The 27116-nt window shown below is 37.5% G+C and overlaps 5 protein-coding genes across 9 annotated transcripts; 2 read left to right on the top strand and 3 right to left on the bottom strand.

Moving 5' to 3' along the window:
• Positions 1-20: 20 nt before the first annotated feature.
• LOC143426324 (nose resistant to fluoxetine protein 6) lies at positions 21-10051 on the top strand. Of its 3 annotated transcripts, none has more exons than XM_076899702.1 (10): positions 21-514; positions 6792-7084; positions 7362-7537; positions 7618-7775; positions 7969-8103; positions 8208-8767; positions 8837-9142; positions 9206-9380; positions 9470-9612; positions 9697-10051. In XM_076899702.1, exons 1-10 carry the CDS (start codon positions 205-207, stop codon positions 9823-9825), a joined length of 2385 nt encoding a protein of 794 aa, XP_076755817.1. In that variant the 5' UTR covers positions 21-204; the 3' UTR covers positions 9826-10051. The 3 variants fall into 3 exon arrangements, with proteins under 3 accessions (XP_076755817.1, XP_076755818.1, XP_076755819.1); XM_076899703.1 differs by having other exon boundaries at positions 8002-8103; XM_076899704.1 differs by having other exon boundaries at positions 8005-8103.
• LOC143426327 (26S proteasome non-ATPase regulatory subunit 5) lies at positions 9373-11968 on the bottom strand. Its single transcript, XM_076899706.1, has 2 exons — positions 11759-11968; positions 9373-11587 (listed from the first exon to the last, which is right to left on the bottom strand). Exons 1-2 carry the CDS (start codon positions 11938-11940, stop codon positions 10255-10257), a joined length of 1515 nt encoding a protein of 504 aa, XP_076755821.1. The 5' UTR covers positions 11941-11968; the 3' UTR covers positions 9373-10254.
• An 886-nt stretch (positions 11969-12854) lies between these two features.
• LOC143426054 (RNA-binding protein RO60) lies at positions 12855-16056 on the top strand. 2 transcript variants are annotated; one of them, XM_076899175.1, is made up of 9 exons: positions 12855-12924; positions 12998-13145; positions 13672-13882; positions 13965-14331; positions 14405-14616; positions 14685-14890; positions 14975-15095; positions 15154-15560; positions 15637-16056. In XM_076899175.1, the coding sequence occupies exons 3-9, from the start codon at positions 13688-13690 to the stop codon at positions 15767-15769; spliced, it is 1641 nt and encodes a 546-aa protein (XP_076755290.1). In that variant the 5' UTR covers positions 12855-12924; positions 12998-13145; positions 13672-13687; the 3' UTR covers positions 15770-16056. The 2 variants fall into 2 exon arrangements, with proteins under 2 accessions (XP_076755290.1, XP_076755289.1); XM_076899174.1 differs by lacking the exon at positions 12855-12924 and having other exon boundaries at positions 12967-13145.
• A 3711-nt stretch (positions 16057-19767) lies between these two features.
• On the bottom strand, positions 19768-23409 carry Hsc70-3 (heat shock protein 70 cognate 3). 2 transcript variants are annotated; one of them, XM_076899923.1, is made up of 6 exons: positions 23273-23409; positions 22522-22661; positions 22016-22436; positions 21566-21931; positions 21081-21484; positions 19768-20995 (listed from the first exon to the last, which is right to left on the bottom strand). In XM_076899923.1, exons 2-6 carry the CDS (start codon positions 22641-22643, stop codon positions 20341-20343), a joined length of 1968 nt encoding a protein of 655 aa, XP_076756038.1. In that variant the 5' UTR covers positions 22644-22661; positions 23273-23409; the 3' UTR covers positions 19768-20340. The 2 variants fall into 2 exon arrangements, with proteins under 2 accessions (XP_076756038.1, XP_076756039.1); XM_076899924.1 differs by having other exon boundaries at positions 23277-23292.
• Positions 23410-23977: 568 nt separating this feature from the next.
• On the bottom strand, positions 23978-26016 carry Pbgs (Porphobilinogen synthase). The gene is made up of 6 exons (XM_076899357.1): positions 26000-26016; positions 25507-25777; positions 25015-25162; positions 24734-24953; positions 24431-24663; positions 23978-24350 (listed from the first exon to the last, which is right to left on the bottom strand). Exons 2-6 carry the CDS (start codon positions 25626-25628, stop codon positions 24063-24065), a joined length of 1011 nt encoding a protein of 336 aa, XP_076755472.1. The 5' UTR covers positions 25629-25777; positions 26000-26016; the 3' UTR covers positions 23978-24062.
• Between the last annotated feature and the right edge of the window lie 1100 nt (positions 26017-27116).

The following is a 27116-nucleotide window of genomic DNA, read 5'->3' on the forward strand; positions in this document are numbered from 1 at the left end:
TTTCTGTGATAATTAACAATTTTGGAGGCCGACAACGTTCACGAAAGTAGCGACTTAATTAATTTGCGTGCAAAGTACTCGAGCGATTTGATGCTGGATCGATACATTTTCGAGACGCTAATCATGATCAGCAAAAATTAATCGATCTACGAACAATTCTATTATAGTACAGTGTTTTAGTGGACGCCGATTATCTGAGTAACGATGGATCGAACGTGGTTTATCGTTGTAATCTTCACATGCCCCGCGATTTACGGAGCGGCATCATCCTCGAACGTTTCGGAGAATCCTGCACAGGATCTTCTGGCGAATCAACGAGTAAGGACGTTAACCGATATCGACAGGACACCAGACAGGAATTGGACCACTTTGTCGGAGGAGTTAGATATATTCAACGCGCGTCATCTTGCCAATAATTGGACCGAAGAGAAGTATCCCGTTCAGGAACAGTGCGCCAAAGACATCACGAGGTACATCGACGGTTTGAGGAGACACGAGGGATGGGCTCTAAAAAGTACGTTGAACCAGTTAAATTTATGCGGTTAACAATATTTAAAAATCATACTTTCAATACCGAGTTGCTCCCTGTTCAAATATTTGACGATCAATTATTCATGGGACTAACTGTAAGCAACCGTTTCTCTCTTTTTTTTTCTTTCGTGTACGCAGGAGACAACGGTACATTCCGTCATACAAGTAAAAATTTATTATACCAATAGAAAGTGTACAAGTTACGGCTAGGAGCAGATATAATTTCCAGTTCACTTGGTATTAACACGGTTCGTGACTTCATCATTGCCGTTTGTCGAAATCATTTTGACATCGTTTAAGGCGTAGAATCGATAAAATTCAGAAGTAATTCCTTTGTTTACTTTTTGCTAGCTTTTATAGAAAAGGTAAATCGTTTAATGTATCAATCGAATCAAAGTCCAAGCGATTCGGATTCACTTTCGTTAGAGAGGCAATCGAGAGTTGATAAATCATTGTGTCGCCGCGGTAGCTCGCCAGAAACGTCCTCGCTAAAACACATTTGCCTTCCGCCCAACGGTTCCCCTCTGCTTTGCCTACTTTCATCGTGAAATTTCACTTTCCACGACACAAAGAACGTAGCGGCGGCTTTGACAGCCGCTAGAGCCTCGGCCGGACAACGCTTTCGATGTTTTACTACTTCCGTCGGTCAATGCCATTTTTTTGCGCGACACTTTAGGTAGTATCCCTTATTTTCGAAGGTTTCGTCGTATTTCGCACGTTTGATAATCTCAACATTAACCGTTTCGTCGTCAATCTTAATCAGCGTAATCACCTTCTCGTTTCGGTTTGATAAATCCTTCGCGAGCCATTTAACATCCACGATAACGTTTAATTAACTATTTCGATCGAAATTCCATTGTAGTTTGCGCGCAGAACTCGATGCTGGCGAATGATTAATGGATATTGTACTATGGGTAGGATGAGCAGACAAGACATTCTCGATTAATCTCCCAGAAACCGAATAGCGCACTGTCATACTTAAGCGTCTATTGCAACACGTTGCTAAGGAATATCATCCTGTATATATATATATATATATCACGTTGTACGCAATTTTTAAAAATGGAATACGCTTTCTTCGTGATGCTGGCTACATTAAAGGGGCCTCCTTTCGAAGACTGCGTTCGGGTAGACCCGATGTAGGAGAAAGGGTTAAGCGTGTCAGGGTTATCCCTTCGCCTTGGCGCGCCGCGAAAAAAGTGGTCCGAGAAGCAAGAGTCGTGGCACGACCGATCGTGTAACGATAACGCGTGTTGCAAAAGGAGGTGCTGATTTGCTATTGCGCGTTCTTTTTTGCTTTCGTCTAAACCTTTACTTTATTACTTATGCGACAAGGACAAGAAAGAAATATGTGTAACGTGTTGCATAAATTAGAAGGTTGATAGTAATGTAGCAATAAACGACACACTAGACAGAGCAATTGATTACCGTTGACATCAACATACGCGTTTATACGATGATTATCGATTGATTATCATAATGTATTGCAGCATCGAATTTTTTCTCAGGAAACCCCCATTGAAATTATAAATCGCGAAATGAGTTTATAATGTCAGCAAAAAAAAGCAAAGTTCCGAAAGTTCGAACAACTCTTCGACTGACTCGTTGATCCTTCTCTGTGGTAGTAACGAAAGTGCTGACGATGGCAATGAGTGGACGATCGAATAACCAAGTCAATAAACCGTACAATTCACCTAAAGAGGCACAAACTAGTTTTTATCTGGTGCTTTCGACATATCCCGTTACGAGGAAGAGTGAAACAGTACCGGATGACTCGAGAAAGCAAAATCCATTCCTGAAACGGTCCCCGTACTAGAAACCGTGTTTCTATGAAATTTTCGCCATTAACAGGAAACGGGATGGAAATGAAAGTTTTCGAGCGCGTGTCAATTTTTTTCCAAAAATGAAACACCACCACGAACCTCTGACGCGGAATTATCGTCAATTAGAAAGCCGTTGGTGTTTCATTCTCGTTCGGTTCGTCCCCCAGCGAGAGTAAACATTTTGTCAGAGATCCTATTATCCTGCAACGTTTTCTTGTTCTCGGTGAGAACCTTGCCAATTTTACGAGCGAGGGAAGAGCCAACGAAGCGAATTTCATGACTTTCTCCTACGGCGTGGCTCTATTATCATTGTAGGAAGTTAAAGTTTGTACAATTGCAGAGGGAAAGGTGAAAGGTACCGCGAGACGGTCGCAGGGAAACGCCATTAGGAGCTATACCGTTATGACATTTGAAATGCTTTTCATAGCGAAACCCATTGTGGAAGAGGTATCCCCGTTTCAACTTACGGTCGCGTTCAACCTTCGTGAATGCTTCCGGGTTCTCAACCCTGCGACGCGACGTTCCTTTTTTCATTTCCCGCGTCCTGGCTTCGTATCTGTTCGAAAGCTGAATACTCGAATTAGACAAAAGAGTCGTAACGAAAGTAGCGAGGTTCGCGAAACAATGGACGTTTTTCCTACGCGAAGCCGTGTCGCGATAAACTTTCGGTAAACTACCCGCGGTTCGTTCGCTCGACTTCCGCGAATTTTCTTTATAATTCGCGCAAAGCTAAGGCGTTAGAAAGTTTTGAGGAAGACGCGTGCACCAAGTAGAAACCACGGCAGTTATCGAAATTACGTCACACTAGATACAAAAAATTGCCCGGAGAAAGGATTACGTGGAAGCCAGGCTTGCGAACGCAACTTTCACGTAACGCCCCGGACTTTTCTTCGACCGTATTCGGTCCTTTTATACGTCTTATGTCCTTTACGTCTCTCCCTCTCCCTCTCTCTCTCTCTCTCTTTATTCTCTTCTCGTTCTTAAACGGTATGTTATAACAGCGTCGTTAGAAAAGCCTCGTTCTCTATGGTCGCTTCCTAGTTCGCGATCCGTCGGCGTTATTACACGGCCCGTTCTTACGTACCCTCGCTTTCGACTGCTACTAGAAAACCCTCATACACACGCACCGTGAGTAACATCGTGTTCAGATCGCGGTTACACGCGGTGTACGTACATGTGTTAGGTCTTTTCTCGCGTCTGATTAATGTTACCCTCGATTATGTAAGCAAATATTCTCTTACGTACTTTCTACGTGTTTTCCCTCTAAACAGGTTTCCTTCCTCGTGCCTAAACGGCGCGCAGGCAAACTGGAGCGTGTTTTACGCGCGCATTTTCTCGCGGAAACCTGTCGAATCTCGATGAAAATCGAGGGAAATTCCGTTCGAAATCGAGCTATTAATAATCGAGATAATATCCGCTTGTAAATAATATACGAGAGGTAGAAAGCAGCCGGTAGACCAAGGTTCGAAAGTTGCGCAATACGCCTAAATAACATTCCTACGTGGTTCGTATCGCGAGCCATGGTCTCTCAATTCGACAAGCCGCCGCTTAAGGCGTCCAAGTCCAGAGAAAAGCGTCCACGCTCGGACGAATAGGTATATCGTTTGTTCGGAACAATCCATAAACGTCGTCGAATCTCTCGCGCCGCGCGGAGAAACGTTTAAATTCCCAAGTTTACGAGCCACGCGTGAAGTTGCTAAATCTCTCGGTGTCCTGAACGACTCGGGACCAACAATCGACGCGGACAGCGATATCGTAATGAGTCGACGCTGATACGAGGGCTGATGTTAATTATACCGATTATCAAATCGATGCAAGCAAATGAATGTAACCGGGGTACGTTGCGGTGATCGATCACCAATTACGGGAGGCACCTTCGAACCGTACGGGATATCGCAATCGCCACGGCGTCGATAGGACAATGCATTAAGCGTGACGCTCGTTTCACTTTCCGCTCGGCGAAGAAGCAACAGTTGAGCCCGGTATTATTAATTTTATCCTGTGGCTGCGTAACGCAGTGTGATGCAATCAATCAATGAGTGCATCCTCGGAGCCGCGACTGCGGCGACGCCTTTTTCTGAATCATCTTTTTGCCGCGTCTATCAATAACGTCGAGGAGAAAAAACGTCCTGGGGCCGCGGTGTCGTTTAAATCGATTCAACGTATATTTTTAAATGATATCACGTGTTGGCATGTTCGTTGAATATCTCGCGGTACGCGCGGCTGGAATCCTTGTCGACGTTACGTGCGCTGGAAAACCAGACGCGTCCGGTGATCGGTGTCGCAACACGATCAACTACGTAGAAGAGAGCCTTTCTCTTTCCGAAACACTTTCCCCGGCTGAAACGCGTCAAATAGCACGTTCGATCGGTCGGAAGTAGAGGATGAATCATATTGTCACGGTCAACGGATGAGGGTACCTCCCCAATCGCGATCTGCTCGCCAAAGGAAACCAGGCGCGCTTGCAATTAACACAGTTTACGACATCGTTTTTTCTATTGAGCAGATCATTCGTCACGCGCGAGGCTACGCGAAAAGGGCAAAATTAACATTTATAATAAACTGAAATTAACAAACATGCTCCCTTCTCAAATTTGCATCCCGACGTTCGATCCGGTGACACATCCGTTTCGCAATAAAGAATTATAACGACGGGAACGGGCCAGTTAAGCATTGAGCACGTGATCTCCGCGATCTGGAATCGCTCGATCGTTGGCTCGAATGCACGCGAGAATTCCGTCGCGCCCGTTACTCGACGAATGCAGCGAACTGAAAACCAAGCCCCCTCGGCAATGCTCGTTCGCGGCAGTTCTTGAACTTTGTCAAGGAGATTTCGATCGTGAACCCAATACTCCAACCGAGGGACCTCCTTACAAACCGGTCGTACTCGATTACGTCGTGCCATTTTCGTTATGTCCTCTTTACCGGCGAAAAATCGATTATCCTCGATGCCGTTGTGCCCGCTATCTCTTCGTATTTCCAAAAAGGAGACATCGACTCCAGCGGAATGTAGAGGTTGAATAACTGGAGAGTCTTTCGTAAGGTATTGCCAAGGATAACTCCGCTATCTGACTAAAAGTAAACGTCCGTTCTGTTTCTCGTCCCCTTGTTGCTTGTCGTTCGTCTTCGGTACTTAACGATATAGATGCGCACGATGGAGAGACGCGATTTCGGACGCGCTCATGAATGAAATCTAGCGAGAACGACCGAGGGATCGTTCGTCATTTCATTCTTTCACGAATCGATGGGGAAACGAAGCGGGTCACGTGCGCTGATTGAACTTGAACTTGTCTGGTTCAATGGTAGATTGTGTCAGAGATCGCGGCGCGCACGTGAAATCCATTGTTATTCTAATTTCTTTGCGATTACGCGCACACGATTCTACTTTTGTGCGAACAGAATCAATAATAAGACTACCTGTCGTCTGTCCGGATCGCGGATTAAGTAACACCCGTCAGAGTCTCACAGGTCAAGCTAAATAAAGCGTACACAAGGTCAACGGCTATTTTTCAAATTAGAATTAAACGCACTACACGTTTTGTCTATTCTATTGTCAATACTAGACAAACGTTGTGCGTCTTTTGTTTGAACCGTAAGCGGTTCATCTTCTTGAACGGAATGCATATATAGCGCTGCTATATAAACCTCGAGTATGGTTCAATAAACATTGCCGATAGATATGAATATGAATGGAAGTAAATTATAGAATAATAAAGAACATTTCCAAAGTATATCTCCCGGTGTATCAGCGTGAGACGATGAAACAGCGATTTATCTTGCAACCATAATTTATCATCGACGCAACGAACCCTGCGATTAGAATATGCAAATACCGTGCAATACATAGGAGCCAATCCTTAGAAAGGATGTGAACGTTGTCACGGTACAGAGATGGCGATGACGATTAGATAATACGACTTTCTTCTCGAATAGAAAGTTTTATTAGAGAACCGTTGGATCTCCAGCTACCTATGGGTGTTGTAATCTTTGGTAATGAAAATTATGCATTGCAACCGACGTTTACAGAGGAACGTCTGTTACGAACCTGTAATCGAACACCGAGCACTGATTATTGTCCGTTTTTCTAACGAGACCTTACGACATCGATCGGACGATCAGCACGAGACGAAGTTCCCAACCACGGGTAAAGGAAATGTTCGTCAATGAACTCCGCAATTAGAAACGCCAAGCGTTCGAGTCTTTCGCTAGGTGTCTACGCAAAATTTCAATCATACCTCCCGTCAGAATATCATCGAATGTGATCCGGAAATGGCCACACGACCAGTAAAGAGAAAGTACCTTGACTGATCAAGTGGGTCATCGACTACGACTAAGCAAGTCATTCTTCGCGCTGGGAACGAGCATGCGAGGCCGGTCTCGCGAAAACTTAGTTTACCAATCCAGAGTTTAACATCGCTGATCCTTCTATTTTCACAGTGGATGACTCCTCGGGGAGATACACAAACAGCTTCTTCTGGGGAAATTCCTACTACGTCGGCTCGGCCACCGAGTGTGCCTACATCGATAAAGATTATGGAAGAAGAATCACGGAAACGCGTCGAAACGCGTCGTCGTTGGACGAAGTGGAGGAATTTAACACCGAACCGCGGAAGAGGAACAACGGCCCCAGCGGAAACAACCTCTGGACAGGGACGACAATGGACAAACCACCGTACAAACTGGGATTCTATATGATGACTATTTCAGTGAACGCCACTTTGTCTCCTATGGTAAACGATTGCAATTTTTTCAAATTAATTATACGGAACAATTTAAAAAGAAGAAAATGACTGTACAAATTTTGCTAGCTCGTGTTTCTAGCTAAAAATAAGACCTTGAAAAGTATCGACTGAATGATAGAAGACATTCCTGAGCTACTTTTTATATATTATAGTTACACTTTTAATTATAAGACACGCTAGTAGAGTTTGCATGGAGACTCTTGAGATGTGTCACGATCTACGTAAAGATCTTCCTTTTCAATGATCGTTATAATATTAATTCCAGACGAGAACGATTTATTTAGGGGTATGCCTGCCCTTCTCGTGCTCCGCTGGCGATGTTTACGTAATAGCGAAGCTCGCTGCGAGCGAACAGGCGGCGAAACATTCGTCAATTGAAATGGTTCGGGATCAGCATGACATGTACAATATGTACGAGGATCCGGTATTCTGGATTCTACTGTACGTTCATCAGATTTTAGCGTTCAATCGAACACCCCGTAATATCGAAACAGAATGAAAGAACATTGAAAACATTTCAGTGGAGTAAGCGCCGCCGTTTCCGTTTTGATGGTAATCGGTACCGGATACGACATCTACGTGACGAGAAAATACAGCCGCGGAAGGAACGTGATTTACGATTTAGAAAGGCACGCGAAACTCGAACAGCTAGCGGCCAGAAATACAAAATCTCTAAGTGGTAAGACAATTTATCTCGCTTTGAACGTCATCCCTGTAACGCCATCATACTTCGACGCGGCTCGAAGGACAACGTACGACCATCGTATTCATCCCCTTCCCTAAGAACAAAAGGGTGACTAACACTTACAGACTAGCACAGGACAAAGACAGTAGCAAAGACAGTGATACACTTTTGTTATTATATTCCGTAGCTTCTCAAGGTAAGGTCTACCTTCCTGTTCCAGCAGCTGAGGCTATCATCAACGGACCTCAATCATTAGCGGTTAATAACAACAATGATCACGAGGGTAGCCTACGTTCGGCTAGTCCGGAAGTACACAAATTCAGTAAGTGATCTTACAGTAGGTAATTAATATTATTAAGAAAAAAAGATCACCGACCAGGAGAATGTAAAAAGAGAAAACGGATCTTTCATAGATCACCTTTTTAGGTGTCCTCGAGGAATTGTTACTTTCGTTCTCGGTTCGAGCCAACCTGAAGATCATCTGTGACGACAAAGTCGGTGGTGACACGATCAGCACTATCCATGGTCTCAAAGCAATATCGATGGCGTGGGTTATCCTGGGTCACACCTGTATCACCGCCTTCAAATATTCCGACAATATGGAATACCGAAAAGTTTTAGAAAAGAAGTTCCTGTTCCAAACAATCACGAACGGAGCGTTCAGCGTCGATACGTTTTTCTTTATGGGCGGGTTGCTCGTCAGCTTCCTATTTTTTAGAACGAACGCGAAAGGAGACTTGAAAAAGCTCACGCAGGGTACACGAGGTTTCGTCGCTGGCGGTTTAAAATTTATTGGTCTTCTCATGTACAGATTCTGTAGACTCACGGCTCCCTATATGTTCGTATTGGGAGTAGTTCAGATCGCAATGAAATGGTTCCACTCGAACTCTGTGTTCGAACCACCATCCGCGGATTATTATAACTGTCCGAATTATTGGTGGCGAAATTTACTTTATATCAATACATTGTTTCCGGTAGAACAAATGGTAAGTATCCGGTGTTTCACTCGACTAGTTGAACATTCAACGTTTGTTTTCAATACCGCTCTTTTTTAGTGCATGATTTGGAGCTGGTACGTGGCAGATGATACTCAATTCTACATCGTTGGCGCTGTGATACTGGTCTTGGCAACTAATCATTTTAAAATCGCTACTTTCGCAATGACCACTTTGTTGTTGAGTTCCTGGCTGACCACGGGATACATCGCTCTGGTGAACAATCATATGCCAAGCTCGGATGACCCGTTAGCGCTCTTCGATAAGATCTACGATAAACCATGGACCAGGCTAGGTCCTTATCTCATCGGCATGTCAACGGGATATTTTCTTTTTAAGACTAATTGCAAAATAAAAATGTCCAAGGTAATAAATTATAGAAATTAACGAAGAGGACCCAAATGTCACTTATAATTTGGTCATTTTCAGACGACAGTCTGCGTAGGCTGGCTCTTTTCTTCGGCGTGCCTTTTAAGTTTATTGTACGGTCTATACGAAACAGAACTTAGCCCTATAATGGCGGCTGCTTATTCTTCATTAAGTCACAGCGTCTGGGCGCTTGGTTTATCATGGATCGTAGTGGCATGTAGTACAGGTTACGGAGGTAAATTTTTATTGACAGCGACAATTAGTAAATTACAAATAGATACCGGGTAATGTCCCCTTAAATATTTTTGTTTTGAATACATTTAGGATACGTGAACAGTATTTTGTCAGCACCGATTCTGTATCCGTTCAGTAGAACAACGTATTGCGCCTACTTGGTGCATCCGCTTGTAATTCGATTAACAGCTATGAACTTGGACTCGCCGTTTCATTTAGGAAAATATACCATGGTATGTTAATATAAAGATATAAAAATTATTAGTTATTAATATTTTATCAATGAAAACTAATAAGGCAATGCACACACTTTTCAGATGATCACATTTTTTGGACAATTGGTTCTATCGTATATATTATCGTTCATTATATCGGTATCCTTCGAGGCTCCAATCGTGAGCATGTTGAAAATACTTTCCCCAAAAAAACGGAAACGCATACAATAAAGCTATGACATAATTAATAGATATAACACATCGCGTAAAGTTATTTATATCTTTATTAATGTAAAAAAAAAAAGAGCATAGATCAGTCAGAGACCATTGAGATATTACAAACGCGGTAAAACCACATTGTGGTCAAAAACCACACGCATTATTGCATTATTGCAAATCATGTAGTCTTAACTTTTACTTATGCATTGTTACTTATAAAATAAATTATTTGTCTTTATACACGTGTGTTATATATCACCAATATAAAAAAATATATCCTCGTTTAGATACAATTGCATTTTATTTTTATAAGTAACATAATATAGAAAATAAATAAATGTGGTACGGTTTTCGTCAATTTTCACTTGAAATTATACAATGTTTTCAGTAAATATCGATGGACTTCAACACATTCTCAACGTGCAATAAAAATAAAGTAACTCATAAACCTCCTTCTATCGCAACTTCAGTATTGATTTCAACATAATGTGGTCCTTGATTTACAAACTCCCTAAACCTTTGCACTGTATTTGGATCAAATATATCCTGTTCAGCTTCGGTTAACCGCTTTACAATTTCGTATTTAGCTTCCTTACATTCTTTAAACGATTCAATGTTTCTGTCCAATAAAAACTCCACCAGACCTGGATAAGCCGATATGTATTCTTGACCCCATATTTGAGACGCCAGAACCGCTAATACCTCTAAACCTGCCTGCCTAATATCCGCAAATGGTTGCCTGCATATTGCTACAATTATACCTAATGGATCGTCGCACATAGAATCAAACCATGACTTTGTCAGCGACAAAATTCTGTTATCTTGCTCCGTTTTTTGCACGTCAAGTATCAGAGCCAAATTGTTCAATCCACGAATTCTTAATGCTGTGGGCATTTTTTGTATCACCTCTGCTATTTTTTTTAATGCGCATTTCATTGCATCTCCTAAAGCTTGCAAAGCATATTTACCTTCGGACCGCGCAGAAACATGCCCTAGCGTGTCCAACGCGACACCAAGAATAGCTTGGTCTCCATTCTCAATTACTTCAAACAATGCGGAAACCACTGCTGGATATTTTGAAAAAATTTCATTCGGCCAATATCGAGCGACATTCCCAAAAAATTTCATCAATCCCGGAATCAATAAATTTGACAAGGGATTCTCATCAGCCTGTGCTATTTTCTGAACCAATTTTCTCAAAACTTCTTGTTGCTCTAAATAACTCAGACCTTCTTCGCTTAACGCCAGTTGTGTCAAGATTTCTAATGCATTTACTTGTAGCAATATATCTTCGCTTTCGAGAATGTTGAATAAACTATTCAAAAATCCCGATTGAGCTGATGCTTCTAGGCCTGCTTTCGAAGATTTTGCTACGTCCACAACGACTTCGTATACACGAAAACTTATAACATCGTTCTTTGCTAATAACCTAGCAAAACTTCTCAAAAGTTCTCCTGTATATAGAATCTGTAATCCATTGGCATTTTTACCAATTTCTTTCATTATGCACATCGCACATTTAGATACCATTAAATTGTCATCCCCGATCCTATTAGCAACAGCCACCAATAAATCAACATCTGCGAGCAACAGAGATATTTTCTGTGGATTAGAAACGATGCATAGAATTTCATGCAATGCGAGTGATCTAACTACAGCATCCGGATGATTTAACAATTGAGATATTTCAGCTGAATATCTTCGATACACCTCGCCAGGTTCTAAAATTCCAAATAGTGTTTTCAAAATCTCGCATATTTCAGTTACATATTCTCTGCGAAAGAAAAAACATTACAAATAGCTTTATATTTAGTTCACTTGTTAACGTTACGTTTTTATTATCATTGGATTATTTAATTTTTTCGCTACAATATTATTTATATTATAATGAGATTAAGATATTAGGTGTCGCTAAAGTCAGTTTCGAAATCATTGTTTACGATACCTGTCGCTTGAGGTTAACTGAGTAAACAATTGACCGAAATCCAAACTACGAGAGATTTGTTCTGTTTCCCTGTTATTTAGACTTCCCAACTTGATTTTTATCTCAGCTAAAATATCTTTTTTCTCTTCAAAGTTGGTTAGTTCGCTGACACGAACAATTTTCATTTGCAACCACTCTGCCATGGCCAGTGTACTGACATTACATTTTTGGAAGCATCTGCGGAAAGTGTTGAAACTAATGCCCGACTAGTTTCAGCGCTTCTCCAATAGATGGCGCTAGTAGTTCTTGAGTAGTTTACTTCGCTGTCATCGCTGGTATCGCTGAGCGAGCAGTTTGAGCACTTTTCACAGAGATGGCGCCACGGGTTCTACAGCAGGGTCGGTATCATCTGTCTCACGTCTACTTATAGCTTTCGCATATATCTTTCTCTCCCTTACCTCGAAAGCGGGAAATATCAACATTTTCCTATTAAAATTCCACAACATGTAGTATTTATTATTTATATTCTTGCAACCAACAATCGGTATATCGAGTTAGATTATAAAAAATAGTAAAAGCAAGTATAATTTTATATCTTTGTTCCATGTTAATCTATTTTAGAATGAAAATGAATAAACTGTTTAGTTTAATCATTTTTAATATTTGTTTAGAATGTAGATGGAAAAATGTCAGCAGACGGCCCTGGTGAGAAAATTGATGAATGAACGGCATTGACAAGCGGTATCATTTCAATATGCATAGTCCTGGTGATACCCCTGTGGCGTTACAGAACCTGGGGGCGCCACCGTGATACGCTGGTGCTTTTTGAAGTGTTATGTGATTTGCTGTGTTGTCTGGGAATTGGATTGACAGAATCATTGCAATCAACAGCGTATAGCTACAATAAAAACGCTACTTTATTATCGCATGATGTTAATTTAAGTAATTAAAAAAGGTGAGAATATTCAAAGCTCACGAACGAAAGGTAAAACAATTTCTTCCCTTGTTTTTATAGAATTATAAGTTTAAAAACTCTGGTAACTAAAACGTTAAATGCGTGCGCATGCAGCGAATAATCACTATTGCTCCATGTAATATGCTGATTGCGGTAAAAAAAAAAATCGCTTGAAAATAATAAATGATGCGTAAGATTGCAATGAAAAGACCGAGAGCGATTAGCAAAGAAGGTCGTTGAAAAAGTAACGCCTTTCTTTCATTTCACTTTAAAGTAGTATTTTGTTAAAACATTTAATTTTCTAGGGGTCAATGAGCTTTCATATTTAGTACTTGACGCAAGATTTACTCGGGCCGCATAACTTCTTCCATCGACACAGTACATTTTTGTACGTCAGAAAACGTCGTTCTGTATGGTTGTGTTTCGAGTAGTTACTCATTCGGTTAACGCAAGGTAATAAGGATCGAATATACGTAATGGCAATTGTACCGATTAATAAAGTACCTTGCGACCGTGTAAACATTGTATCTGTACGATTTATGGAACCAAGCCATGTACCATTATATCGGCATATCCCGCATTTTCTTGTTACCTTATCAGGTCATCCAGTGATACCTGTTACTATTCCCTTATTACATTCTACGTGCATGGGAATTTCGAATTCTATTTTTTTCGTAAAAGATTCCAAGAATTTGATCGAGATTTAAGAAACGTGTACGTTCAGGAATATTTACAGGAACATGGCCAAATAAATTAAAATTGTGTGCGCTATATTACTTCGAAGAATGTTACATGCGTATTTTAAGATTCCTATCAAAGTGGATTGAATATTAATACTTGAAATATAGCATCACTGATAAGTGCTAATTGCGCGTATTTTTTAATATTTTGTTAGCGAACTATTATTATATAACTAAATACGCGAATGCATTTTTATACATTAGGAAGCATTAAATATATTTTGTAAAAACCTTTGTAGTATTGTACATTGAGAAATGGCAGTGGATTTGGATCCAAACGATCCTGAGGTACGATTGTCGCAGTTTCTTTATGTTGGGAAAGAGTATCCCGATTATCAACCTGGAAACTGGTTTGTGCACAATTATTTTCTGGCTAAAAATGTTCCGTCTATCGAAGAGTTAGCTGAAAATACAGAGAAACAATTGTTACCAATTCAGATTATTACAAAGGTAAAATCTTTTGCTACAAATTGTAACAATTGTGCACAAAGGATCCGTTTCAACGGTTTAAGATAATATACTTCTTTTCTAGGCATTTGAAAGTAATCTTGTCCCAAATCCAGAAACGTTGGTTTATGCTCTTGCGGTTTGCTGTAGGCAAACAAAAAGTGAAAGTTTACGTCATGCAGCATATGCAACCCTGAACAAAATTTGTGTATCTCCCCAGCATTTTATTTTATTTATAAAATTTGCTTCTCAAATAAGTAAACAAAAAGAACTTGACACAACTGGCAGTTCAAAGCATGGGTGGGGCCAAGGCTTGAGAAAAGCTGTAAATAATTGGTATTTATCAAAAACACCAATGGAATTAGCAAAGTGTGTTACAAGGTACAAAAGCAGATATGGTTGGAAGCATAAAGATATCATAAAATTGTCTCATCCTGTACCCAATAATCCTGGTACTTATCTGATTGAAATGTAATCATTGTATAAGTAATCATAATGTTGATTAAACAATATGCTGTTGAATAGGAGGAGAAATGGTCCTTAAATATGTGGTACGCGGTTTGGAAGAAATGAAAAAGTCATATGCAGAAGATTCCACACTTACAGAAATCCTAGAATATATTGAACATGTCGAAGATTTTAAACATTGTACAGATGAAGTTCGTGCAGCAGGTCTTTTAGAAATGTACAAATTAACAATAGATCATGTACCTGGACACTTATTAAAATCTAAAGAGGTACAACCAGCAAATAAGAATTTTCAAAATATTTTGTGTATATATACATAGTCGTGAATAATATTTAGGTTTGGAACGCATTAATATCATCGATGGACTCAGTTATGCTTTTGACCAATCTACAAAGGATTCACAATCTTGATTTATTAAAGCCAAACTCACCAACAGTTTCGAAAATAATAGATCAAATTACTAATGAAGAAAATATAGCTCAAGACAAGGTTCATCCAGCTCTAGTATTAGTTACAATAAGAGATTATGAAAATTCGGGAAAGTAAGTATCAATCTTATCAATAGTTCTCAGTGTATTTCATTAAAAATAGTACATTGACATTGTTTAATACATAATTTCGTAAAGGGCACTAACATTTGAGAAAAGGAAAATCAGGGAACAATTTGAAAGACCATTACCATCTCCATCTAAGCCAAATACAAAAATCATTGATGCTCTCTATAAAATGTTGAATCTTTCCTTTCTTGTAAGTATAAATAATATTAAAAAAATATTCATTTATTATAACAATATGTTTTATCTAGCACATTCAACCAACTGGATTACGTTACATGATAACAATTAACATGAACAAAGTAATGTTAGAAACTCATACATGGCGTAGCGGTAATGTGAATGGTGCAGAAGCAGGGTGTATGATTGCACTTGCACTTCTTCGCAGTGAGAAGAATGTCACCGTCGCAACGTTTAAAAACATTGGTATTCATACAGTGAACATTGATAAAACAGCTTCTTTTGGACAAGCTATGAGGAGATTGCAACAAATGCCTGTTGGAAATGTAAATGTAGGTAAACCGATGTCATGGGCCGCTCATCAAAACAACAAATACGATATATTTATTAATGTTGTGGATCAAATATTTGAAAAATCTGATACATCTGAAGAAGCACTTCAGGCATACAAAACAAAACTCAAACTTCCAAATACAAAGTTAGTTTTCTTCAATTACTTTATAGGTAAAAAGAATTAACATTTCATATTACTTATCTATTTTATTAATTTTCAGATTAATAAATTGTGCTGTGTGCTCTTCGTCAACATATCGCAAGGAAAAGAGTGATAAAAGCATTTTAACAATTAATGGGTTTGATGCTAGCGTTCCTGTAGTTATACAGGCTTTCGCAAAGTCCCTGTTTTAATTACCGCGTGCATAGCAATTACTACATTGGCAAGCAGTACTAGCTAAACAATTATTATGCTTTTAAAACTAACATTGAACTCGACTTTTAAGCAGGTGGGTTTTAAGTAATTTTTATGAGATCGTCAATTAAGAATAATTTCAAAACACTTAGAAATCATTACAATAAGATTAATGAAGAAAATAGTTGCCAATAATTTATAAATACTGCTAGTCTGATACTTGTACAGTAGTTGGAGCATGCAATAGTAGAATTTCTATAAAAAGAGAGAGAGAGAGAGAGAGAGAGAGAGAGAGAGAGAGATAAAGAATACTTTATTTAAAGTAATTAGAAATAATTAGAAATAAAAAAAGACAGAAAAAGAAAAAATCATCAACATACAGCCTGTGAAATTATATATTTTGCTATCTATTATTGAATTAAAATATTTAAGTATTTGGAAGAAAAGAAAGAATTTTTTAAACTGTGCCGAAAAAATTAGTTAAAGTTGATATTACCATTGCTTACCATTAAACAATTTAGTTTGAAAGCATACTCCTAAGAAATTTATGTTTCTTTAAACAAATGATTCGGCACTTATTACTATTACTAATTAATATTATCGTTGTTATTATTCATTACTAACTCACGACATTATAATTATCTCATATTAATACTAACACATTAACATATTTACTGCATGTTTCTAACATTTAAGACGAGCTGTGTAACCTTTTATAGTAATTTTATTTACCCGTAAAGAGTGGTCCAATGAATTTTGTAAATATTTGTTTGAACGAATGATAAACTGATAAATTAATCAATAATTAAGCGAGTAAATGAATGTGATACATCTGTGATCAGCCAGTTGATTAGATAAATGAAAAAGTTTCAGACGCCATGGACCACTTTACATCGTTTAGAGATATCGTTCAGATACACGTTTACTAATTTATCGTTTTCCACTTGATAAAATTAGTTGCGCAGCTAAAAAAAAAAAAGAAAATAATTAGGATAAGACTGCATATTAGATACGAAACGAGTATCTAGAAGTAACTTAAGGTGCATTTTTAACTAACGGTAAAAAATACTTTTACTTTAATATTGCCTGCTTATTTTCACTGGTTGGCGCTGAAGCTTTCTGTAATAACTTTCATACGATACATAGGTGTAATGTGATTTTTAGAATGGTACATTTCAAAGACCGGTGCGCCTCTGGAAACTCGAATAAGATCTTAAAAGGAAAAAAAATAGAATGTTGAAAAATTTCCCACTGTGATATGCATTTAGCCCCAAAGAATGTAGGCTTACATTAGTATAATTTTACTGTTATATTTCATATTTGCCATATCCAAAGTAAATACGACAAATACTAAATACACTACTAATATAATACTGTGATACAAAGTACATTGTTATTGTTCAAACTAGGTGAAAAGATAAGTAAATGTAACCAGAGGCGTGCCATGTGTCGTTTTCATTTGTTGATTAGTATCTATACCTATTAGCACATCAAGTTTTTGTTAAAAAAAAAAAAAAAATAGAGGAAACAAGAAAATACGACAGTATCCAGAGATACCTCTAAATAATTCTATTTCGATCCCTGAATTACTCTAGCGAACTTCTTTGGTTCCCAAAGTGAGAAGTAAACGTTTGTTCTTTAAGAAACGTCGCTAAAAAGTACAGCGTGGATGAAAATTCTCAGGTCTGACAAACATTTAAATTAAGTGCTTAAATATTCACGTGTTCTTTGCAGCCTGCTCGGTAATTCATGAATCGATCTGTATAATTACTAATTTTAGCGCGTATGAAACTAAAGTCTAGTAACATTTTTAACTTTTCTTGTGCAGAAACGGAAGAAAACTTGAGTGGAATCGTGTTTGTAGTTATAGAAATTATAGTTATATTATTTACTCTTATCATTTTTTAATTTTAGTTGCGCGACGAGTCTTCTAGGAAGTTCTACCAATTATAAGTTATCGAAAATGATAGTATTTTTAGATCAGTTTTACAATGCGCTTATAAGTGGATTTTTTTGGTGAAAAACACATTACAAAAGAAAATATACAAAAAAACAATTTAGTAGTCGCGCATCTAGTTAAAATCTAAGTTACTCATAAAGAGTAGTGCAAACGTATGCTACATCTATATTTGTAGCTTGAGTGTATTCACTGATATCACCTAATGTAGTTTAATATACATGCTCTTACCTAACGATCGAAGAGAGAGATGTTCAAATTTTCCGATCATTTTAAATTCTGTTATCACTGTCATTTTACAACTGCCACCGTCTTCATTGTATAGTCAGGTCTACGATACTTTCAACTATTTTACAAACGATATATTCAAGATATTCAGATTGTTTATTTGTATAGAAATCGCGCAAGGGTAGAGAGAGAGAGAGAGAGAGAGAGAGAGAGAGAAAGAGAGAGGATTTCTCTTCGATCGTGTTGTATAAACAAGGCATGTCCATTGTCTGTAAGAATACGTCCAAATGTTAAAAAGAAAAAAAAAAAGAAAAAAGAAAAAAAACTGTACGATTAATGTAAGAACAGCAAATGCCAGCTGAAAGAAACGTGTAATCTTGCACGCTTTTAAAACCCACGAACATCGGGTAGTGCTGTTCTATCTAACTTTAAAATACGAAAAACAATATGTTAAATGTGTTCATTCTAGTTAAAAGGGAAGAAAAATATTTACCGTAAGAAAGAAAAAAAGAAAAGGAAAACAACACATGGTACATAGTAATGCAAGTCAGATAGACAGTGTATACAAAGTATCACGTTATTCTGATTGCGTTTCATGTTTCTTATTCAAAGAAACAGACAAACAAAATTAGCTTCCTTATAGAAAACAATCTTTTTATATCCCTTGGTCTCAGACGTTTAATTTTCATCAGGAAGCACAAGTCGCTTCTTTTACGAACGTATATTCGTATAAATATTTTACACGATCAGTGTATAATGTTTATCCGAGTCTCGAGTACGCGTATGTGTGACGAGAACATGTTCCTTAGGATTAATGAAATTAAAGAGAAATAATTATTGTAATCGCATTTTTAGTGCATTAGCCTTCGGTAATCCGCAATGAAAAGTGCTCAATCAGCCTATCGTTATTACAAACCGTTTTCAAGCAATGCCAAACAGATGTTAACTTATTACGTATGGAAAGATAAGAAAATGTCTCGTTTATATTCTAAATCTATCAATGGATTTACGATGGCGTTGCACTAATTGTGCTTACGAAAATTGAATATCTAATTTGTGACTCATACAAGATGCCTACTTTTCGGCCTTACTTTTCTATGGAAAAAAAAAGAAACAAATGTACTCTAAACAAGGAAAGTAGACATTCGTTCTATATTTTTAATATATATATATATAGATGTCGGCTATTTATTATTCGTTTCGATAATATCTATTGCATTCAGAAAATAGGAGAAAAAAATGCGAATGTGTACGATGGTATGTTTTTACGCTAATCAGTTATACGAGAGAGATATGCCGTCTTTTATTTTGTATGATTGCGTTCGTTTTGTTTGAGAATAGTATTATTACTTTTTAATCCTGTTTCCAACGTGATTACTCTTATAAATTATAAAATCGAAACCTGCTTTACGATAAAAAAATAAGAAAAGTCACATAAAATTCACTGCAGAAGGTACCACTATAGAAAATGATTGTTATGGAATTTTGACGTTATTTTTATACCTAAGTGATCTGTACGATATGAAAAATATATTTAGTGACTGGATTGCTTCAAGCAAAAAGATAATATCGGAAAGTTATACGGAAACGTATGTTATATTACTATTATTACGGCTGTTAATATTTTCGATAAAATAGATACGATAGACAGTGAATCCTGCCTATATAAATTTTCACCTGTTTTTGTTATGAAATCAAGCTACATATTCAAATAAAATTTATTCCAAATCCACTTCAGATGTTCGTCTTTCAAATGTGTGTTATATTCTTTTATAACTCGAGGACGATGGTTTCATAATTAAATACGGCCGCTTCTATGATTTACTGAAAAAATGTTTATTTTCGTGATACTGATACATATTACATTCTTTCACACAGAACAGCTATATTGTACATAGTACGATATAGTTTCTTTACAGGCAGTAATAGGCGCAGGTCATACACGCTCGCACATTCATTCTAAATTCGCATACGCACTGCAAAATCTGTAACGCGAATTATACAACTGCTTATTCGATTACATATAATGGAACATACAAAATAATTAAAATAAATTAACGCGCTAGAATTTTATCTGGAAATTAGCGACAAGCCTACTCCCAGTAATAAAATCCCCTTCAATAGATGTACGTTCTTTTGCTATCGTAGAAGATCAAGATGATTGTTATGTTTATATGACGAATACACTACAGAGTAATACACGGAGCGATACCCGCGGTCCTGTATCGTTTAATTCAGATGCAACTTAATGAATAACGAACGTACGTCGATCAGTCTTTTTATACTCGACGTATCAACGACGTGTTAATCTCTGCAGCATTTGCATCAGAGACTGTCTTAATTCAGTCTAAATTAGGACGAATGCAAGTACTGGTTTTTTCTTAGTTAAAGCTCGTCCTTCAGATCTTCGTCCTCCCCGCCGGTCGGGGGAACTCCACCGCCTGCACCCTGATACAATTTGGCAATAATGGGTTGAACGATATCGGTAAGCTCTTTCTTTTGTTTCTTATATTCTTCTGGATCCGTGTCCGGATTCTCTTCTAACCATTTGATCTTTTCTTCGATAGCTTCCTCCATTTTAGCTTTGTCGGAATCGGTAACTTTCGACCCGAGCTTCTCCTTATCGGACAATTGATTCTTCAAAGAGTAAGCATACGATTCCAATTCATTTCGCGCCTCTACTCGTTCCTTCAATTTCTTGTCGTCATCCGCGAACTTTTCAGCGTCCTTTATCATTCTCTCTATGTCATCGGGAGTAAGTCGGTTCTGATCATTAGTAATGACAATCTTCTCGCGATTCCCAGTTCCTTTATCCTCGGCGGATACTTGAAGAATACCATTAGCATCAATTTCGAAGGTAACTTCAATTTGTGGTATTCCTCGAGGTGCTGGCGGGATGCCAGTAAGATCGAATTTACCAAGAAGATGATTATCTTTCGTCATCGGACGTTCACCCTCGTATACTTGAATAGTTACTGTATGCTGGTTGTCTGACGCAGTGGAGAAGATTTGCGATTTCTTGGTAGGAATTACAGTGTTCCTAAAGAAGATGCGTACGTGAGAGTAGCAGCAATAGATTCTAATATATTAATGTGTACCGACCAAGTAACGAGACATTTTCTTACCTTGGAATAAGTTTAGTCATCACGCCTCCAACAGTTTCGATACCCATGGTAAGTGGATTGACGTCTAGAAGGACAATAGCATCTGTATCTTGCTCTCCAGAAAGTACACCTGCTTGTACAGCAGCACCATACGCAACTGCTTCATCAGGATTAATACCCCGAGATGGTTCTTGACCGCCAAAGAATTCCTTAACCAATTGCTGCACTTTCGGAATCCTAGTAGAACCTCCGACCAGTACAATTTCGTCTATATCCTTTTTACTCATGTCAGAATCTTCTAAAACTTTTTGTACAGGTTTCAAAGTACTACGGAAAAGATCCATGTTCAATTCCTCGAATTTCGCACGGGTCAGAGTTTCGGAGAAGTCTTCACCTTCGAAGAAAGATTCAATTTCGATCCTCACCTATAAGCAATCAAAAATATATAATTAAAACGTTGAATCATTTTCTAGATCAGCAATTACTGACGACTTTATAACACATACTTGATGGCTAACGCTAAGTGCTCTCTTGGCTTTCTCAACTTCCCGACGCAATTTTTGTAAAGCTCTGCTATCCTTCCGAATATCCTTTCCTTTCTTCTTCTTGTACAACTTGATGAAATGATCCATTACGCGTTGATCGAAGTCCTCACCACCCAAATGAGTATCACCACTTGTCGCGACAACTTCGAATACACCGTTGTCAATGGTGAGTAAACTGACATCAAAAGTACCACCACCTAAATCAAAGACCAACACGTTCTTCTCTCCATCTTTCTTATCCAAACCATAGGCAATCGCAGCAGCTGTAGGTTCATTGATAATTCTCATAACAACAAGTCCAGAAATAGTGCCAGCATCTTTAGTAGCCTAAACACAAATGTTCAATAAATTAATAAGTATTCTTAAATTCAACTATGATGTATCTTATAACATTGTAAATTTTATACTAACTTGTCTCTGTGCATCATTGAAGTAGGCTGGTACAGTGACAACGGCATGAGTAACTTTCTTGCCTAAATACGCTTCCGCTGTTTCCTTCATTTTACCCAGCACCATAGCAGAAATTTCTTCAGGGGCGAACACTTTTTCTTCGCCGTTAATCACCATTCTTATGTGTGGTTTACTATTCTTTTCTATCACTTTAAATGGGAAGAACTTGATATCACGTTGCACATTAGGATCCGACCACTCTCTGCCAATTAAACGTTTAGCATCGAAAACGGTGTTCTCTGGATTTGTGGTCAACTGATTCTTTGCTGCATCTCCAATCAAACGTTCACCATCGGCAGTAAACGCCACATAGGAAGGTGTAATTCTGTTTCCTTGGTCATTTGCAATAATTTCTGCTCTTCCATTTTTATAAACCCCAACACTGTAAAGAATGAAATATTTTTAGAACTATTCTTTATTTTAATACACGCATTTGCGTTTGTTACATGTCAATTTTATGTAATTACCAAGAATATGTTGTGCCTAAGTCAATTCCAATAACGGTACCGATATCTTCTTTCTGTTTATCTTCCTTTGTGAAGGCAAAAGTTACTAAACCTAACAAAAGTAGAGCTTTAGCCCCCCTCATGTTTCTTCGTATATTATCCTGTAAAATAAATACGTAATCCTTCAAATTTAGATTTAAAATGTTTATACCGATTAACTAATAGAATTTAAACTTAGTACCGAGCATGTGTGCCTTATCGTTCAGAAATATTACGAACGTTATGAATTCCTGATACATGGAAAATTCTAGTATTGACGTACAAAGTAACAAAAATTAGCGCATAAAGTTCGTGAAAATGCTACGTAAAAATTTGAACAGCATAGAAGAGCAGCATTATTATTCGTCAAATGTACCAATAAAAACGACAATGCAAATTAAATTTCGTTTATATCTTTAATTTCGGCAAACATATTCCGTCACATATCGCACGATACAAAGCGGCTAAAGCACATTCATTCAGATTGTAATAAAAGATACGTGTAACGTAAAAATTGCATGCAAAATGTTCAAGAAAAATTTAAAAAGAAATAGTCGACTTGAAATAGAGCGCGGAGAAGATGAATTATAATTTTAAAGCGATACGTGGCAGACAATGAAATACTCTTTAGCGTTCTATTCGAGTCCGTCTAGTGAAGCTTCGAGTGTAATAACTCTCTCTGGACTTAGCAATATTGATTTAATGAAATAACTCTTAATTATGTGTTTTATACTTACTAGATCAACAATTATAATACTGTACACCTCGTTCTATGTAAAGTAACTTGATTATTCTTGCCACAGACTCAACGAACAACAGGAATAACCAGGAATGACTGACTACAGAACGATCTCAGTACCGGGATATTAACAAGGTGAACTCGTCGTGGCCTACGGTGATTGGTCGAAAGCTATCCGTACCAAAAGAAAGCCACGCGTCGATTGGTTGAGCTATATACAGTTGGCTGTTACTGATAGGCCCACGTCACAACGGTACTGTACTTCTGGAAATTTCGAGTAACTTTGCCATTGGAGGAACCACGTTAAGAGAGAGTCATGTAACACGTGAAAATGATTTCGTCTACTTACAATTATCGACGTTTTATCTCGCACGCGTCAAAAGATTTCCTTTTACTTTTTACACAAAATATTAATTATTAGTTTTCTTTTTATTCATTTCTTATTACACACTGTTCGCAACTAGATTTTTCTACATAAAATACCCAAAAACATATGTTATTCTATGTAATATATATTTATTAAATTCTTTTTCAAAAGTCGTTTGCGTACATACATTAAAAATATTGATCGATAATAAAATAATCATCTTCCTTAATTACTTGATTAAAGTATTATCTGTATCCTAAAAAGGCAAACAATTATCGACTTTAATGCATCCGAAGTAACATTGGTGAAATGTAACAGAATTTATCTCTTACTTTAATTAATCAATTATTTTCTTTTATTCTTTCTTTATATGTTTTCGTTCAAACGTTTTATTTTCTGATATAGTTTATTATGATACTAATATTTACTTGTTGGTTGCAACATATCTAAAATTAATGGTGCAAAATATGTTATGATACAATCAGCTCCTGCTCTCCTCATTGATAAAAGAACCTCTTTCAACACATTTTCTAAATTAATTGCACCATTTTGTGCACCATGATAAAGCATGGCATACTCCCCCGAGACCTGATACACAAACATCGGATACTCTGGATGTGCATCCTTAGTGTGTCTGACAACATCCAAGTAAGGCAGACCTGGTTTCACCATAAGCATGTCAGCACCCTCGGACACATCTCTGGCCTAAAGAAAATAACGTATCTTTTATTCAGGTACATATTTGTATGTATAATAGTTTAAAGAGTGACAAAAGTAATACCAACAGCTGCTCTAGCTGCTAATCCATTACTTCCTGGAGGTAATTGGTAACATTTTCTATCTCCAAACTTAGGTGCAGACTGTGAGGCATCTCTGAATGGTCCATAGAATCCAGAAGCAAATTTCACTGCATAAGATAGAACGGCAACTTTGTTTGTTAGCCCTGCCATTGCTAACTTTCTCTTAATCGCACCTACTCTTCCATCCATCATATCAGATGGTGCAACAATTTGAGCTCCTTTATAAAACAAATTTCTATATAATGTATGGTATTAGTTTGTACCTGCTTCAAAAGAAAGGAACCTTACCAGCTTTTGCATAGGCGAGTGCAACTTCCGAAATTCGTTCGATGCTAGCTTTATTATTTATAGTTCCATCCTTGTTTAAAATTCCACAATGTCCATGAATGGTATAGGGGCACAAACACACGTCGCATGCTATTAACAAATTTGGAAACCACTGTCTTATCAATGGTACAGCTACGATAATGGGATTCTGTATGCTATCTGCGTTACTTCCGATATGATCCTATTGAAGGTTAAAATTTTTCAATCAATTTATTATTAAACATCTTTTGGCGAGACTTTACCTTTTTCAAGTGTTTAGACACTCCAAATAATAGTATCGATTGCAATCCCTTTGAAACCAAAGGTTGCAACATCTTCCGTAAGTGGTTAATGCCATATCTATAAACACCTGGCATACTACTAATAGCATCTTTAGCATTCTGTTCATCGCTGCAAGAATATATGTCATTTATTATATAGACAAAAAGATTTATAAATTTTCAACCGAACATGAAATATACTTTACTTATATCCACGAACATTTAATAAAACTGAGATTTTTCTGTTCTTTACGATTGATATGTCACTTTTATACTTATTTTATATTCTTACGTAACGTGCAAATATTACTTTAAAAGAATGAATTAATCGGAATTCTCTCCCTCGCAAATATTATCACTTTTAAATGCGAACGTAAGTATATTCCATTACAGATTTAGATTTACGTGAGCATATGTACTTACACGTGTATTCATAAAGAATGATAAAAGCGGTAGATTATGAATTTCACTTACGAGATGAAAATTGGATACATAAGATTGTTAACTGTAATCTCCACGTTTGGTGATTGCCATTGTCGTAGGACAGGATGAAAAATGCCACTATGAAGACTATGTTTCGCTTCTACATCTACCATCGTACACGTATAATACGATTCTTCGTATGGTTCGAGTAAACCTCTATTTTGTTAACAATTGAACCTAGCTTGTACCTCTTTAGCGCCTGAACGTATATATGGCCTCTGTCGAGCTTATTCCTTTCACTACTGTTTTGTACTTCTACTGTCTTAAGCATGAAATGAACATTTTTATTATTTTCTTATTCATAAATGTATATGGAAATATTTTTAACAACTATAATCTATCACTCCTATATAGTAATGATTTTATGATGTTTGAAAAACAACAACTAATCCAAGTGAAATTAATAAAATTATATAATTTGTCGTGTCCTTAATTTTAATCACTGATATTTTCTGATGTATTAAACAGATTGAACATAACTTACATATTATTTATGTTATTAAAAACTGTACACGTGTAAAGCGAAAGCAAATGCTAATTTAAAATCGTTCGTCAGCATGATAAGCTAAAAGATTACTGATAATTAGTGTTACCTTAACACTAGAAACTTTAATATTCCTACAAAAATCTATTTTTTGATAACATTTGTCTCGCCTGATTGTCTATAAATTAATTATAAATAATAATTTTACATCTTACAAGCTATATAAGACTGATGCACATTAAAAATGTTTAATATTATTTTTGTAACGTGGCGCCATACGATTGATCCAACTTAAATTGATCGGTGGATTACGTCAGTTCCGTAGGAACTGTATATCGCAACGCAAAACAAATGAATAAACGTTTTGATTTGATCAATTACATTTGATCAATTACATATTTACATATGTACCTAGGTAAAACAGCAAATCACGTAACACTTAAAAAAGCACCAGCGTATCATGGTGGCGCTTCCAGGTTCTGTAACGCCACAGGGCTATCACCAGGACTATACGTATTTAGAAGATTATACTTGTTTTTATCATTTTTTATAATCTAACTCGATACACAGTTCCTGCGTATAGTAAGTAACGTATGTAAATATAAATAATAAATATTACATATTGCGTAAGTTTAATTGGAAAATTTTGATATTTCCCGCTTTAGAGGTACGAGAGAGAAAGGATATATACGAAAGCTATAGGAAAGAGTGAGACAGGTGATACCGGGTCTATCGTAGAACCCGTGGCGCCATCTCTGTGAAAAGTGCTCAAACTGCTCGCTCAGCGTTATCGACGGTGAAGTGAACTACCGAAAGACTACTAGCGCCATCTCTGTGGAGAGAACTGAAACTAATTCCCGAACAGTTTCAGCGATCCTCCAACAGATGGCGCTAATAGTCTTTCGGTAGTTCACTTCACCGTCGATAATGCTGAGCGACCAGTTTGAGCACTTTTCACAGAGATGGCGCCACGGGTTCTACGATAGACCCGGTATCATCTGTCTCACTCTTTCCTATAGCTTTCGTATATATCTTTCTCTCTCTCTTACCTTTAAAGCGGGAAATATAGATGGTTATGGAAGTGCTCTTACTGTGTAACGTTGTGTGTGGAGTATCT

Source organism: Xylocopa sonorina, chromosome 8 (genome assembly GCF_050948175.1).
Source record: "Xylocopa sonorina isolate GNS202 chromosome 8, iyXylSono1_principal, whole genome shotgun sequence".
Lineage (NCBI taxonomy): Eukaryota > Metazoa > Arthropoda > Insecta > Hymenoptera > Apidae > Xylocopa > Xylocopa sonorina.